Consider the following 16,207-nt stretch of genomic DNA (forward strand, 5'->3'; position numbering starts at 1 on the left):
CTTAAACATTTTGTTTTGGTTTGTGACTTAAGCTCCCATCTATAAATAGTCGACATCAATTTCAGACATCTTATGGACTTCAGACTGGATTAAGAACTTGGACTAAATTCAGATACCTATTGATCATCATTGCAGTGGCTCCCCACTGTGCAGAGGGTGTATGTGCCACTTCTTCCGAAATAAAGGCCTAGTTCAATGCCCTCAAAGATGGGCTTTCTGGTCTACCTGAACTTGAATAAAAATGGAGCTGGAGAGATAGCATGGAGGTGAGGCATTGGCCTTTCATGCAGAAGGTCATTGGTTCAAATGCCGGTATCTGCCAGGAGCGATTTCTGAACGTGGAGTCAGGAGTAACTCCTGAGCACTGCCAGGTGTGACCCAAAAACGACCACCACCACCACCAACAACAACAACAAATAAAGAAAAGGTGCTTCTTCTTGCCTGCTACACAACCTTTCTGGTGTCTCTTCGAAAGATCTATGTACGTCTTAGATTTATCTTCTCAGGAGCTTGTAGTTGATTCCTTGATACATGTTTCTGGTTTTAGACACCCTGTGCTTAGGTTAGAAGTTTTTCTTTACATTTTCCTGTGATGCGCTTATGCAAACAGCCGCTCTTTTATTATTGACTAATTTTTCTTTTAATAATTGTAGACAATATTGTTTGTTTACTAAAAACAAAAGGGGGAATTGTTGTGTATGTAAATATTTTGGGGGATTACTATGTTGCTCACCCTAATCTGTGCCCTACCCTAGGGTGTGACCTGGCATTCTGCCCCCACCCTAGGGTAGGACCTGATTCTGCTTCCACCATTGGTTGGTATCTGATCCCACCATTGGGTGGGACCTGACTCTGGAGTATAAGAGCAAGGGTCTGTGGAAGGCGAGGAGCTTTTTTGCTGGCTGGAACTGAATCTGAGTCTTTGGACTTCAGTTTTGTCCATCCGAATAAAGCAAATATTTCCACGAGCCTGATTGTCTGCGAGCTGTTTACCCGCTGTTTCACCTCAGAACCGTGGGCTAGACAGGGTGGCAGACGCGTGCTCCGAGCTGGAAGAGAAGGGCCTCATTCTCCATCCCACCATCAGTCAACCTCTTCAGGAACTGACCTGCTACAGATTCGGGTCTGATTTCAAGGTCTTTGACCCATTTTGAGTTGACTTTTGTATAAGGAGTGAGGTATGGGTCAATTTTCACTTTCATACATGTGGTTTTCCAGTTGTACCAACACCATTTGTTAAAGGGGCTTTCTTTGTTCCATTTCAAGTTCTTGCCTCTTTTATCAAATATTAGTTGGCTGTATATCTGGGGGTTTATGTCTGGGAATTCTGTCCTGACCCATTGGTCTGAGGTCCTGTCTCTGTTCCAGTACCATGCTGTTTTGATTACTATGGTTTTATAGTATAGTTTCATGTTAGGTAAGGAGATGCCACACAGCTTCTTGTTTTTCAGTATTTGTTTGGCTATCCTGGGTCTTTTGTGGGAACACATAATTTTTAATACATGATCTTTAATTGCAGGATGTCACAATCTGTCAGCTGCTAAGTGACCAGATTGACCAAGTTGTGAAAAAATTAATTGAAATATCAAAAATGGATAAGGCTTTGAAAATTGTATTTTATTATGAAATGTAGAGATACCAAATAAACAGACAAAACAAAACAACACTAAACACAACTTTTCACACTCGTGGCCACTTCATTCAGTACAACACACACATGAACAGACAAAAGGATCGATCCAAAACTTATGTTAGAAAAATTGACCTGGGTAAAATTGGACAAGCGCTTTTAAATATTTATCCAGCATGTTTGTAAGAAAATTTTTTTGTAGAAAAACCTTTTCAGCTTTTAGAAGTACTTAATGTAGATAGAGTGGAGCTTTGCTGAAAATAAAAGCTTTAATGTTTAAATTTAGCACAAAACATTTTCAAAACAATTTTAATTTGAAGTTTAAAACATTAAGTAAAATAGTTAATAAGCAGTTTAAAATGTTTAAGTAAAATGTTTAATGAGCACTGTAGAAGGAGTATTTACTCTCTGAAGTATATCATCTGCTGTAAATAAACAGGTTTTCTTTAAATTAATTTCACAGTAGAACAGTAAGAGAGTTGCAATAAAGTGTTAAAATTTCAATGATTAAACACAAGAACATAAACTATGACTATTGAAGGTATAAAAACTGACTTAAAAAAACAAACAACTGCTTTCCAGCCGGAGTTGTGGATAAGACAGTTTCTGCTGGGCTCCTTAAGCTCGGCAGACATTTTGGGGCTTCCCCGGGCTTGCTTCAACCTAGGAACTTTGATCTCTGGCATTCATCCCCTGATGGCTTGCCTCTGCTGAGGTGAGTGTTTGGGGGCCTGAGTTGTGGATAAAGCTGACTCTTCTGGCCCCCTTAAGCCCACCTATATGGGGTAGAAGAAGAGGAGTGTGGCCGCGAAGCGAAACCTAGCCAATGAGTACCACCACAACACGTAGAAAAACCCACAGCATAGCGTAACAATGGGGAAACTACGCAGACCAACTTCAGCCATAGAGAATGAAGATGGAAACTCTGATGACCCAACAATGGCCAACCACCTAAACAGTCTTTCAGAAATGGAGTTTAGAGAAGAAATATGGAGGTTGCTCACAGAACTCAAAGAAAGTATAAATCAGAACACTAAGAAAAATCAAGAGAATATGAAGATAGAAATCAGAAAACTCCAATCTAAAATATCAGGTCAAATAACAGGTCTGAAAAACTCAGTAGACAAATTGAAGAACAGAATGGATGAGCTTTCCAACAGGTTAAAAGCAGCTGAGGATAGAATTAGTGCACTGGAAGATGAGATGCATAACAACTTTACACAGAAGAAGAGATTGGAAAAAAGCCTTAAATCAAAGGATCAGACAATGGAAAAATTACTCAAAGAATATGAGCAGATGAAAATAGAAGTCTTTGATAAGCTCAACAGAAACAACTTTAGAATCATTGGAGTTCCAGAGACCCAAGAAGAAAATCTCCAGGAAGAATCAATCGTCATGAACATAATCACAGAGAAACTACCAGACCTAAAGAAAACATGTGACCAAATCCTGCATGCCCGAAGAGTACCAGCTAAAAAAGACCCCAGGAGAAACACCCCAAGACACATCCTAGTCTCAATGATGAATCTCACAGATAGAGATAGAATACTGCAAGCAGCAAGATTGAAAAGGGAAATTACATTCCAGGGAGCATTCTTGAGATTTACAGCAGACCTGTCACCAGAAACACTCAAGGCCAGAAGGCAGTGGTGGGATATAGTGACAAAACTCAATGAAATAAATGCTTCACCAAGAATACTGCACCCAGCAAAACTCACTTTCAGGTTTGAAGGAAGTATACATGGCTTCACAGATAAACAACAGCTCAAAAACTTTACAGACTCAAAACCAGCCTTAAAAGAAAAACTGAAAGATCTATTCTAAAGACAAGACAGAACAAAAAACACACCAAACTTTTACACAAAGATGGCAATAAATCCCATGACAATTATTTCTCTCAATGTCAATGGACTAAATGCACCCATTAAGAGACATAGAGTGATGAAATAGATCAAAAAACTGAAGCCAACCTTCTGCTGCCTACAAGAAACACACCTGAATAGTCAGAATAAACATAGACTCAAAATCAAAGGCTGGAGGAAAATAATTCAAGCAAACAACACCCTTAAAAAAACGGGGTGGCCATACTAATATCAGATGACACAAACTTTATACTCAGAAAAGTTGTAATGGACAAAGATGGATATTATGTACTAATCAAGGGATTTGTACAGCAGGAAGAAATCACTCTCCTAAACATATATGCACCCAATGAGGGACCAGCAAAGTATTTAATACAATTGTTGACAAATATGAAGAAGGATATCAATAATAACACAATAATTGTGGGATACCTCAACACAGACTTGTCAACACTTGATAGGTCAACCAAATGGAAACCCAACAAAAATATACTAGACCTGAAAAGAGAAATGGAAGAAAGAGGCCTAGTAGATATATATAGGACACTCCATCCTCAGAAACCTGAATCCACATTCTTTTCCAATGTACATGGGTCATTCTCCAAGATAGACCACGTGCTGGCACATAAAACATACCTCCATAAAATCAAAAAGATAAAAATTTTGCAGGCTACCTTTGCTGACCACAAGGCTCTGAAGTTAGATGTGAACTACAAAGGGACACAGAAGAAAAAATTTAACACCTGGAAATTAAACAGCCTACTACTGAACAACCAGTGGGTCTGAGATGAAATGAAAGAAGAAATCAAAAATTTCCTGGAAACAAACGACAATGAAAACACAAACTACCAGAACCTATGGGATACAGCAAAAGCAGTACCGAGAGGAAAATTTATAGCTTTGCAAGCACACATCAGGAAGGAAGAAGGAGCATACATGAATAGCTTAATGATGCAGCTTATAGAATTAGAAAATGATCAACAAAGGAAACCAAAAATAGGGAGACAGAAGGAAATAACATAGCTGAGGTCAGAAATCAATGAAATGGAAACACAAAAAGCAATCCGAAAGATCAACGATAGCAGAAGTTGGTTCTTTGAAAAAATAAACAAGATTGATAGACCATTGGCAAAACTCACAAAGCAAAAGAGAGAAACTTGATAACGCGTATTAGAAATGAAGAGGGGGAGATCACTACAGATACTGCAGAGATTCAAAGGGTATTCAGAGAATACTTTGAGAAACTCTATGCCACTAAATATGAGAACCTGGACGAAATGGATACATTTTTTGAACACATGTAACCTTAAACGGTTGAATAAAGAAGATGTAACATATCTAAACACCCCCATCACTATTGAGGAAATTAAAACCGTAATCAAAACTTTGCCCAAAAATAAAAGCTCAGGCCCTGATGGATTCACGAATGAATTCTATCAAACCTTTCAAGAGGAACTACTACCAATCCTAGCCAGGCTTGTTTATGAAATCGAAAAAACAGGAACACTTCCAAATAGCTTTTATGAAGCCAACATCACCTTGATATCAGAACCAGATAGAGATGCTGCCAAAAAAGAAAATTACAGACCAATATCCCTGATGAACACAGATGCAAAGATCCTCAACAAAATCCTGGCGAACAGGATCCATTGCCTCATCAAGAAGATCATTCACTTTGATCAAGTAGGTTTCATCCCAGGAATGCAAGGCTGGTTTAACATCCATACATCTATCAACATAATACACAACATAAACAACAAGAAAAATAAAAATCACATGGTAATATCAATAGATGCAGAAAAAGCATTTGATAAGGTTCAACACCCATACTTGATGAAAACTCTCAGCAAGATAGGAATAAAAGGAATCTTTCTCAATATAGTTAAAGCCATCTACCAGAAGCCAGTAGCAAATATTATCCTCAATGGAGAAAAACTAAAATCCTTCCCTCTAAATTCTGGTATAAGACAAGGCTGTCCTCTCTCACCACTCCTATTCAACATAGCACTGGAAGTACTTGCTATAGCGATCAGGCAAGAAAAAGATATTAAGGGAATTCAGATAGAAAAGGAAGAAGTCAAGCTCTCACTGTTTGCAGATGACATGATACTCTACTTAGAAAACCCTAAAGACTCTACCAAGAAGCTTCTAGAAATAATAGATTCATATAGCAAACTGGCAGGCTACAAAATTAACACACAAAAAATCAATGGCCTTTTTATACACTAGTAAAGATAGGGAAGAAATGGACATTAAGAGAACAATCCCATTCACATTAGTGCCACACAAACTCAAATATCTTGGAGTCAACCTGACTGAAGATGTGAAGGATCTATACAAAGAAAACTACAAAATACTGCTCCAAGGAATAAGAGAGGACACGCGGAAATGGAAACACATACCTTGCTCATAGATTGGCAGGATCAACATCATTAAAATGGCAATACTTCCAAAAGCATTGTACAGATTTAACGTGATTCCTCTAAAGATACCCATGACATTCTTCAAAGAAGTGGATCAAACACTTCTGAAATTCATTTGGAACAATAAACAACCTTGAATAGCTAAAGCACTTCTTGGGAAAAAATATGGGAGGCATTACTTTCCCCAATTTTAAGCTGTATTACAAAGCAATAGTTATCAAAACAGCATGGTATTGGTATGTGTAAAAATTCTTGGCCCTGGACTACAGAAATGAAAATATCAAGAAAGAGAGCCAGGATGAGGGAAGGGAAAGAGAAGGTAGACTGAAGGAAACAGGAGTATTGATACTTTTGTGTTGTAATGCTGATTTGTAAATATTTATTAAAACCATAAAAGTCAACACTGTGGAAAGCAAGTGACCCCAAATATTATAATCAAGGGAGACACCTTACCTCTACTGCCACCTCACTGGCCCCCTGAATTCAGAAGTTTGGTGAGAGAAGATGATATCCAACAAGCAAGCATGCCTCCCAATGCTCAGACTACTTGAAGAGAGGGCCGGAGGGGTAGCACAATCGGTAGGGCTTTAGCCTTGCAATGCGCTAACCTAATATGGACTGGGATTTGATCCACCAGCATCCCATATCATACTCCAAGCCAGGAGCAATTTCTAAGTACATAGCCAGGACTAACCCCCGAGCATCACCGGGTGTGCCTCTAAAACCAAACCAACCAAACAAACAAAAAAAACCCAAACAAACCCTAAAAACCTACACAAAAATACAAAACAAACAAACAAACAAAAACAACCCCCCAAACCTCCAAAACAAAAAAAAATCCAAACAAAACAAAACAAAAAAACCAAACCTAATTTAAGGGATTTCAAGTGATGCACACAGGCATCTGAGTACTGGAGTTTGCTGTACTACCCTAATGTTGAAAAAATGTATAAGAATCTCATCAATTTGGAGAGTATCAAATTCCCTCCATATACTACAGAGCTGGCTTCAGTGATAGAGCATTTATTTGCAAGTGTGAGGCTCTGGCTTCCATGCCCAGCACTGTCTGTTTCCTCCAGCACTTCTGAAAGGAACTCTAAATACTGGGCCAGGACTGCTCATGTATAGCCAGCTGTGGCCCAAAACTCAGAAAAACAAACATAGCTATTTTCAGTCCTGTCTGATGGAAAGTGAGATGGAAATGAGAGTAACAAAGCATCATGGAGGAAGCAGGTCCTGAAATTAGTGGCCAAGGGTATAGGGGCTTTATAAGATCCTTAGCAGCAATAGCAGATAGCATCAAGACCTTGGACATAAAGCTGAAGAGATTTTTACAGCAGGTAGGGCTCTAGTCTTGCAAATGGCTGTTCCATGTTCAAACCACAGCAGAATTTGAGCTCTGCCAAATGTGTTGCCTAAGTACAGAGTCAAGAGTAACCCATGACATTGACATATGCGGCTGCAACACAACCTGTGCTCATCTTTCTTTTATTGAAAGAATAGTATCAGCCCACACTAGGTCGGGCACAGGTCGAAGTAAGTCAGTGTATGGAATCTTTATGGACTTGTTTTTGGACCACACACAGTGGTACTCAGGTGTTTAAATATAAAATATAAAGTTAAATTTCACATGTGGGTGAGGCCTTCCCAGGAACATTGTCTCTAGCCCATCAGGCAGATGGGTTTGAAGACGGAGAATAATGATAAAGAAATAATTTACAAGCAGCCATTTACTGTTTCATCATAGTCAGGTCCCTTTTTCCCTCAGGGATTTTCTCCACCATGAGCCTCTGCCACGTTTGCCTACCTCATGTCTTTCTCTCAGGAGCACTGTCTGTCTCTCTTGCACTTTCTTTCTATGCTGCTTATCTCATGTCTCTCTCTCAAGCTCTCTGCTCTTGCTGCCCCCTGGATGTTTCTCCTCATGTACCCTTTCTCTTTTTAGCAGCATCTTTTAGTCTTTATTCAAAATCACAGACCATCCCAGCTGTGACTGGATCTGACCATCCAGGTGGAGTTAACATCTCAAAAGGAAGCCTAGGTAAGGGAATCATGGAAAGAGATACCTTACATTTTCCACCTTCTTTGCTTTACGAAAATAATATGAGAATATTACAAAAATAATATGAGAAAAGTTATTGTTATATATGTATAAGATATGGAAGAGGCTGATTGTTTTGAAAAGAATTGTATAGAATTTAAATTTTGATACTTTAAATTCTGCTATGAAGTTCTTGCCTCTGGCAGAGAAGGAGAAAAAAGTTTTGTAACTATTCTCATTTTCTTTATTTTGTTTTGTTTTGTAAAGCAAAGAAGGTGAAAAATGTACTGTATCCCTTCCCCCAATGCCGTTATGTAAGCTTTGTTTTGAGACATTGATCTCACTTGGATGGTCAGACTCATCCACACCTGGGATGGATCTGTGGTTTTGAATAAAGAGTAAAAAGTTCTGGCTTGGGTGTGGAAAAAAAGAGAGGAAAGACACATGAAGGAGAGAAGCAGCAAGGAAATATAGAGAGAAGGAGAATGGGAGACAGTCAGAGCTCCTGAGAGAAAGACACGAATTAGGCAGACATGGTGCAGAGTCTCGTGGCAGAGAAAAGCCATCAGGGAATAAAACTAGCTAACCACAATAAACTTTTAACTGACTGCTTGTGAGTTATTTCTCTGCCATTATTCTCTGTTTTCAGACCTTCTGCCTGAGGGGCTAGAAGCATGATATCTGGGAAGGCCTCACCTAACACGTGGACTTATATTTTATATTTAAACAACACTAAGGGCTTACTACTGGCTCTGCATTTACAAATTACTTTGGTAGTACTCTGGGGTCCATATATAATTCTGGGATCACACTCAGGTCTGCCACTTCCCAGTGCCACTTCAAATGCCCTTTTCACTCTACTCTCGCTCTAGCCTCAGTGCTCTCACTTTTCAAGGACATTGTATCCTTGATCCCTCAGAGCTAACTCAGCCCATTAAGAATTATAACTTCAGGGGCCGGAGAGATAGCATGGAGGTAAGGCGTTTGCCTTTCATGCAGAAGGTTGGTGGTTTGAATCCCGGCATCCTCCAAGCCTGCCAGGGGCGATTTTTGAGTGTAAAGCCAGGAGTAACCCCTGAGAACTGCGGGGTGTGACACACCCAAAAAGAATTATAACTTCAACATTTTTTTCAGGCAATAAAAATATTTCTAGAATTATAACTTCAACATAGTCACCACCATATACAAGGTACTGACAGAACTTTACAAGAAAAAAACATCTAACCCCATCAAAAAATGGGGAGAAGAAATGTAAAAGAAGAAATGCAAATTGCCAAAAGGCACATGAAAAATGCTCCACATCACTAATTGTCAGGGAGATGAAAATCAAAACAACTATGAGGTATCACCTCACGCCACAGAGATTGGCACACATCACAAAGAATGAGAACAAGCAGTGCTGGTGGGGATGTGGAAAGCAAGGAACTCTTTTGCACTGCTGGTGGGAATGCCGTCTAGTCCAACTTTTATGGAAAGCAATATGGAGATTCCTCCAAAAACTGAAAATTGAGTTCCAATATGATCCAGCTATACCACTCCTAGGGATATACCCAAGGAACACAAAAATACAATACAAAAATCCCTTCCTCACACCTATATTTGTTGAGCACTATTTACAATAGTCAGACTCTGGAAACAACCAAGATGCCCTTCAACAGATGAGTGGCTGAAGAAACTGTGGTACATCTACACAATGGAATACTATGCAGCTGTCAGGAGAGATGAAGCCAATGAAATTTTCCTATACATGGATGTAAATGGAATGTATTGTGCTGAGTGAAATAAGTCAGAGAAAGAGAGATAGACACAGAATAGTCTCACTCATCTATGGGTTTTAAGAAAAATGAAAGTCACTTTTGCAATAATTCTCAGAAACAAAAGCGATGAGGGCTGGAAGGTGCAGCTCATGACATGAAGCTCACTACAAAGAGTGATGAGTGTAGTTAGAGAAATAACTACATTGAGAACTATCCTAACAATGTGGTTGAATGAGGGAAGTAGAAAGCCTGTCCTGAGTATAGGTGTGGTGTGGTGGGGAGGAGGGATATTTGGGACATTGGTGGTGGGAATGTTGTACTAGTGAAGGGGGGTGCTCTTTACATGACTGAAATAATACAACTACAACCATATTTGTAATCACGGTGTTTAAATAAACAAAAAACATAGTCACTACCACTTCAAATTGGCAGCTAAGGGCTGGAGAGAACCACCATGATTTGGTGGTTTGAGGAACTCCCTGGAAGACATGTTATGTCCAGAAAGCAGGGGAGCAGAGTCTTGTGTGTGGGTAAAAGGTGCTCCCAGAAGAGCACCTGTGGACAAACACCCTCTGTGGGGATTTAGAAGACTAGTGTGTAGGGCAGTAGTGTAAGGCATGTGGGGGCATTGGTTTGGGAGTGGCTGGTTCTGGTTGCATGTAAGTCATACAACGAGGCTCCCCTGGGGACCAAGTCCAGTGGCCACAGTCATTCTGGATAAGTCCCTTGAAAACTCTCAATTTTGAATTTCCTGTCACCATCAGGGTATTATTTTGGAGAAGATGATGATCTGTTCCATGGCCAAGTTTGTCCGTTTTGTACATGACCTGTTTCCCCTGAGGAAGGACCCAGATGTGGTGGTCACAGACCTGTGCTTCAGAACCGTCCCTGTGAAGTTGTACCAGCCCAGGAGTTCCTGCAGCACCCTCAGACCTGGCATATTGTTCTACCACGGAGGCGGGGCCTTGTTAGGGAGCCTGAGTGAGTAATAGAATTCCCTAACCCCATGATAGTACTGTGAGATCCTTATGGCCATGAAGGTCTGTCCTCTTGGGGTCTGAGAGGTTCCATTAAGACTTGGGCAGGATTGGGGCCCAGATGATTCAGGTGGCAAAGGTCACTTGGAATCTTTCCAACTCTTTCTTGAAACAAAGAAAAAGGTCTATGCATTCACTCTCTAGATACACATTATAGGTCACTTTATATATGCACATTTGCATGATAGCTTGTTTTATATGGATTATATGCAATGCTGTGTGCATATTTGGATGAATGGATGTGGAATAAGAGTATGCAAAATAAACCATTTATGTTAATACTTTGTGACAAATGATGTATACCTATGAGTTTTATAAAATAGTTTTATTTATATATGTGGAGTATTTGTATGCATTAATATGTTTCTTTGAAAATATAAGATACATGTTTATCTGAATACTTGCATGGGACATATGTATGCATATATTTTTTGTTTGGGCTCACATCGAGTGGTGCCAGGGGCTTAATTAATATAGTGTATGGAGACTCTTTGCAGCAGTTTTCAGTAAACTTGGCCCTCCCAGAACTCCCACATACTAAGCAGACATGTTTAACCATTTATCTGCCTGCCAAGTCCCTACCTGTGCATCTGTTTGTCTGGAACATGACATGCACATTTACAGGTCCTCCTCTGGGCCCATGATATTATACACATCCAGGCGTATAGTCTTTTGGAAGTAGACAGGCATTATGAGAGCTGTAGAATCCTAGGAGTCTCACTGCCAGAAAGCTCCTCATCAGCACCACAGAGGAAAGTAGGAAGATGCTCAGCAGATCTGAGAACCTCGCTCGACCTAGTTGTGGAGGCGATCAGCCAGCAGGGGCAGCACTTGAACTTTTCTACAGCATGTCCAAATGTTTTGTTTTCTAGAAACTCACCATAACATCTGCCTTATTTTGTGCAAGGAGAGTGACTCAGTGGTCCTTTCTGTTGGGTGAGTGAAGGGGAAAAGGAGCTGAGGAGAAGTCAGACTCCAACATGGATGACTGATGGGTGGGGAGTTGGAATGGGCTGGCTGAAGGGAGAAAAACAGGGAGAAGTCAGTGTGGAGGGGAGGGAAACTCGAGGTCCATCATGGGACTTAGCCAACCTACTGCATTCAACAAAAAAGAAGTGGGGCTTGTGGTTTTCAAGTGGAAGTTAGTTCTAAAGAGTCCCAAAGAGCAGGTGCAGAATTTCTCATTAGGCACTTTGGAGGTCAACACAGAATACCCCTCGGCAGTTATTGCTAGCACCTCTCTACATGCAGAGTCTGTGAATGGGAGCAAGGCACCACAGAGGGCTTCCGTGCCCCCTAATTACCTCAGGAACAACTTCCAGCTGTACTCTCCAGAAAGTTGCAGGGCTGTATGGACATGGGGAGGATGGATGGACAGGACCCCACATCTGGCCAACTAGACACCTAGAAAGGTTCCAACCCTGGTCCTCAGAGGCAATATGTCAGGGAATGTCAAGCCCCTGATTTGCTTAGTCCTGTACTTCCTGGAATGCTCTTGCACATCTGGAATGTTCTAGTGTATCAACACACATTTCTCAGCATTCGAGACTCACCTCCAGGTGAGTGGAGTAAAATATATTGGTTTTCCAGATGAGGTGGAATTGCAAAGATAATTCTACTTTTAGTTCTTGGCTCCTAACCACATGCAGTGAATCTTTGTCCATGCATGAAGTTCATAGGTGGTTTTAGTCTTTTTGTTTTTTGGCTTTTGGGCCATACACAATGGTACTCAGGGCTTATTCACAGCTGTGTTCAGGAATCACTTTAGACAGTATCTGGAAACCATATGAGATGCTGTAGATCTGTCCTGGTCAGCAAAGTGCAAGGCAAGTGCTCTACGCACTGTTCTATGGCTTCAGTCCCAGAGAGTCTTAAATTTTTTAAGGTTCTATTTCTAATCAGCATGGAAAGACGTAATGTTTTCCCAAAGGCCTTCATTCCAGCTGTCTTGGTCAAAGAGAAGCCCAGTGAATACCAGGCTGTCCTGAGCTAAGCCTAGAGCTCAGGCACTGTTGGGTACTAGTCAGAAACTTCTTGTCTTGCAGACTCAGCTGCTTAGGAGGACACTCTGTGATAACCACTACTCCTTGGGGCTACTTCAGTTTCCACACTTGACCTATAGCATGGCAGAATTGATGGGAATCCAATATGGGTGAATCAACTTCACCAAAGAATATTACCTCACACAGTTATGTGGCAAACTCAAACAATTCTAAACGTTGTGTTTGATGAGATCTCACTGTGGCTCAAAGTTTATGATAGAGCTTGGTGTCCATCATTGTCCCCACATGGGGCATGTTCCCTATGAGAGGAGCAATTAGGAGAGACCAAGCCTCTGTGCTAAGCATTCACATTCATTTACCTCATTGTAGCATATGAAAAAGTTTCCATAAGATGATTCTTGGAATTGTATATAAAAGTGTTTCCTTAGGATTGTTCTGTGACTTTTGCCCCACCTAACCCTTCCAGGTGGGGCGCTGTGGAGTTGGGAATAAATAGCTGGAGGGACAGGAGTTAAGGGTCCTTCTGTGAAAAGCTGCTGGCTGCAGGAGGATTCTTTGGCTCTCCTCGCCCGATCTTTTAAACCCTATCGTTCTGGTCTGTGTGGATTATTATTTGCTGCGGATAATTATTTCCAAGGTCTTCCCCCGAAAGGGGACAAGGGGATGGGAAGTAATTTCTCATTCTGGGGACTGTTCTTGGATTCACAAATACCCAGCCAAGATAACAGAGAAGATATCTTGCACCTCATTAACACCTGTGAGCTTTATGTTACCTGTCTAGATTCCAAATGAAATTTATGGGAGGAAACTGGGGCTCATAGAGATTGGGTACAAGTGATTGTGGGGGACTCTCAGCTGATTTAAGGAGGATAAAGTATTTTTCATGGTTTCCTTGGCAGATACCGCAAGATGCCTGAATATAAGTATCCTGTAATGTACATTGATTGCATGGCAGCCACCGTCCACTTCCTGAAATCTCTAAGTACATTTGGGGTGGATCCAGCCCGCGTGGTGGTCTGTGGTGACAGCCTGGGAGGGACAGCAGGTGTAGTGATGTGTCAACAGCTTTTAAAGAGTCCCCACCTTCCAAAGATCCGTGCACAGATGGTCATCTATGCTGTGCTCCATGCCCTTGATTTTCGATCACCAGCCTATCAGCAGAACAAGAACCAATTAGGATGTAGGGATTTTGCCATGTATTGTGTAATGATGTATTTGAATATCGATCCCTCCTGGAAAAAAGACATGATCACAGGTGCCAATCTGCCCCCTGAAATCAGGGAGAAGTACAGGAAGTGGTTGGGTCATGAGAACATCCCTGAGAGATTCAAGCAGAGGGGTTACCGCCCAAAGCCAGTGGCGCCTCTGAATGATTTGGCATATCAGGAGACCCGCCTTGTGTTGGAGCCCACCGTATGCCCACTCGTGGCAGAGGATGAAGTGATGTCTCAGATGCCTGAAGCTCTCATTGTGGGCTGCGAGTATGATGATTTCCGAGATCACTCACTGCTGTACAAGAAGAGGCTGGAGGACTTGGGTGTCCCAGTGACATGGTTGTATGTGGAGGACGGTTTCCATGGAGCACTTGGCATGATTGACACAACCTTCTTTAATTTTCCCTGTTCCCGAAAAATTATGAATGCCATGGTTGATTTTATTAAGAGATTGTGACCTGATTAATATGACTGCAAGTACATGAAGGGTGTGTTCTTCCATGCTATGTAACATATATGAGAATTCTGTTGTTGATGTTGGGGAAGGTATATTGGGGTAAGACTAGGTGTTCAAGTTTTCATGACCTACCTGGTGCCTCCAGGTTCTAGAATCAGAGAAAGCAGGTGTCTGTTGTCCTAAAATGAACAGTGGAGAGGGAGCTAGCTTTGCACTTGTTGGGAAAACTGAATTTAGCCAGGGTCCCTCATGGGTGAATGAACTTCAAAAAGTAACCACAGTCTCCAGATAGAGAGAGCAGAAGATAACAGAAATATCCACTTGGCTGGTCCATGGGGTATACAAAGGCATTAGAAACAATCCCATTGGCTCTTTCCTATCTGGCTCTGCTGTTCCAGTTGGCATAGAGTGGTAGAAATGTTGATTTTTTTTATTGTGGGCAAAGTGAATTATAAATCTTTCACAGTAATATTTAAGGCACATAGTAATAATGAATGAGGGGCATTCCTACCACCAGTGTTGTCCTCCTTCCACTCCTGTTCCCAGCATGCATCCCTCTTCTAAAGCATTGTACAGATTTAACTCGATTCCTCGAAAGATACCCATGACATTCTTCAAAGAAGTGGATCAAACACTTCTGAAATTCATTTCGAACAATAAACAACCTCAAATACCTAAAACACTCCTTGAAAAAAGGAATATGGGAGGCATTACTTTCTCCAATTTTAAGCTGTATTACAAAGCAATAGTTATCAAAGCAGCATGGTATTGGAATAAAGACAGACCCTCAGATCAGTGGATTAGGCTTGAGTACTCAGAGAAGGTTCCTCAGACATATAACCACCTAGTTTTTGATAAAGGAGCAAGAAATCCTAAATGGAGCAAGGAAAGCCTATTCAACAAGTGGTGTTGGCACAACTGGTTAGCCACTTGCAAAAAAGCGAACTCAGAGGCCCAGCTAACACCATGTACAAAGATAAAATCCAAATGCATTAAAGACCTTGATATCAGATGTGAAACTATAAGGTTTATAGAACAACATGTAGGTGAAACACTCCAGGACATTGAGGCTAAAGGCATCTTTATGGAGAAGACAGCACTTTCCAAACAAGTGGAAGCAGAGATAAACACATGGGACTATATTAAGCTGAGAAGCTTCTGCATCTCAAAGGAAATAGTGCCCAGAATACAAAGGTCACCCATTGAGTTGGAGAAATTATTCATCCAATACTCATCAGATAAAGGACTAATATCCAAAATTTACAAGGTACTGACAGAACTATACAAGAAAAAACAACTAACCCCATCAAAAAATGGGGAGAAGAAATGAACACTTTGAAAAAGAAGAAAGGTAAATGGCCAAAAGGCACATGAAAAGATACTCAACATCACTAATCATCAGGGAGATGCAAATCAAAGCTACTATGAGGTACCACCTCACACCACTGAGATTGGCACACATCACAAAAAAGGAAAACAAGCAGTGCTGGCGGGGATGTGGAGAGAAAGGAACTCTTTTTCACTGCTGGTGGGAATGCCGTCTAGTACAACCTTTATGAAAAGCGATATGGAGATTCCTTCACAAACTGGAAATTGAGCTTCCATTCAATACAGCTATACCACTCCTAGGAATATACCTGAGGAACACAAAAATACAATACAAAAATCCCTTTCTTACACCTATATTCATTGCAGCGCTATTTACAATAGCCAGACTCTGAAAACAACCAAGATGCCCTTCAACAGATGAGTGGCTAAAGAAACTGTGGTACATATACACAAT

General features: G+C 40.9%; 1 protein-coding gene across 1 annotated transcript; it reads left to right on the plus strand.

Moving 5' to 3' along the window:
• The first annotated feature begins 7,135 nt into the window (after positions 1 to 7,135).
• On the plus strand, positions 7,136 to 14,427 carry LOC126011626 (arylacetamide deacetylase-like 3). Its single transcript, XM_049775446.1, has 4 exons — positions 7,136 to 7,255; positions 10,478 to 10,694; positions 11,623 to 11,686; positions 13,653 to 14,427. The coding sequence occupies exons 1-4, from the start codon at positions 7,136 to 7,138 to the stop codon at positions 14,422 to 14,424; spliced, it is 1,173 nt and encodes a 390-aa protein (XP_049631403.1). The 3' UTR covers positions 14,425 to 14,427.
• Positions 14,428 to 16,207: the final 1,780 nt, after the last annotated feature.

This window comes from Suncus etruscus, chromosome 6 (genome assembly GCF_024139225.1).
Source record: "Suncus etruscus isolate mSunEtr1 chromosome 6, mSunEtr1.pri.cur, whole genome shotgun sequence".
Lineage (NCBI taxonomy): Eukaryota > Metazoa > Chordata > Mammalia > Eulipotyphla > Soricidae > Suncus > Suncus etruscus.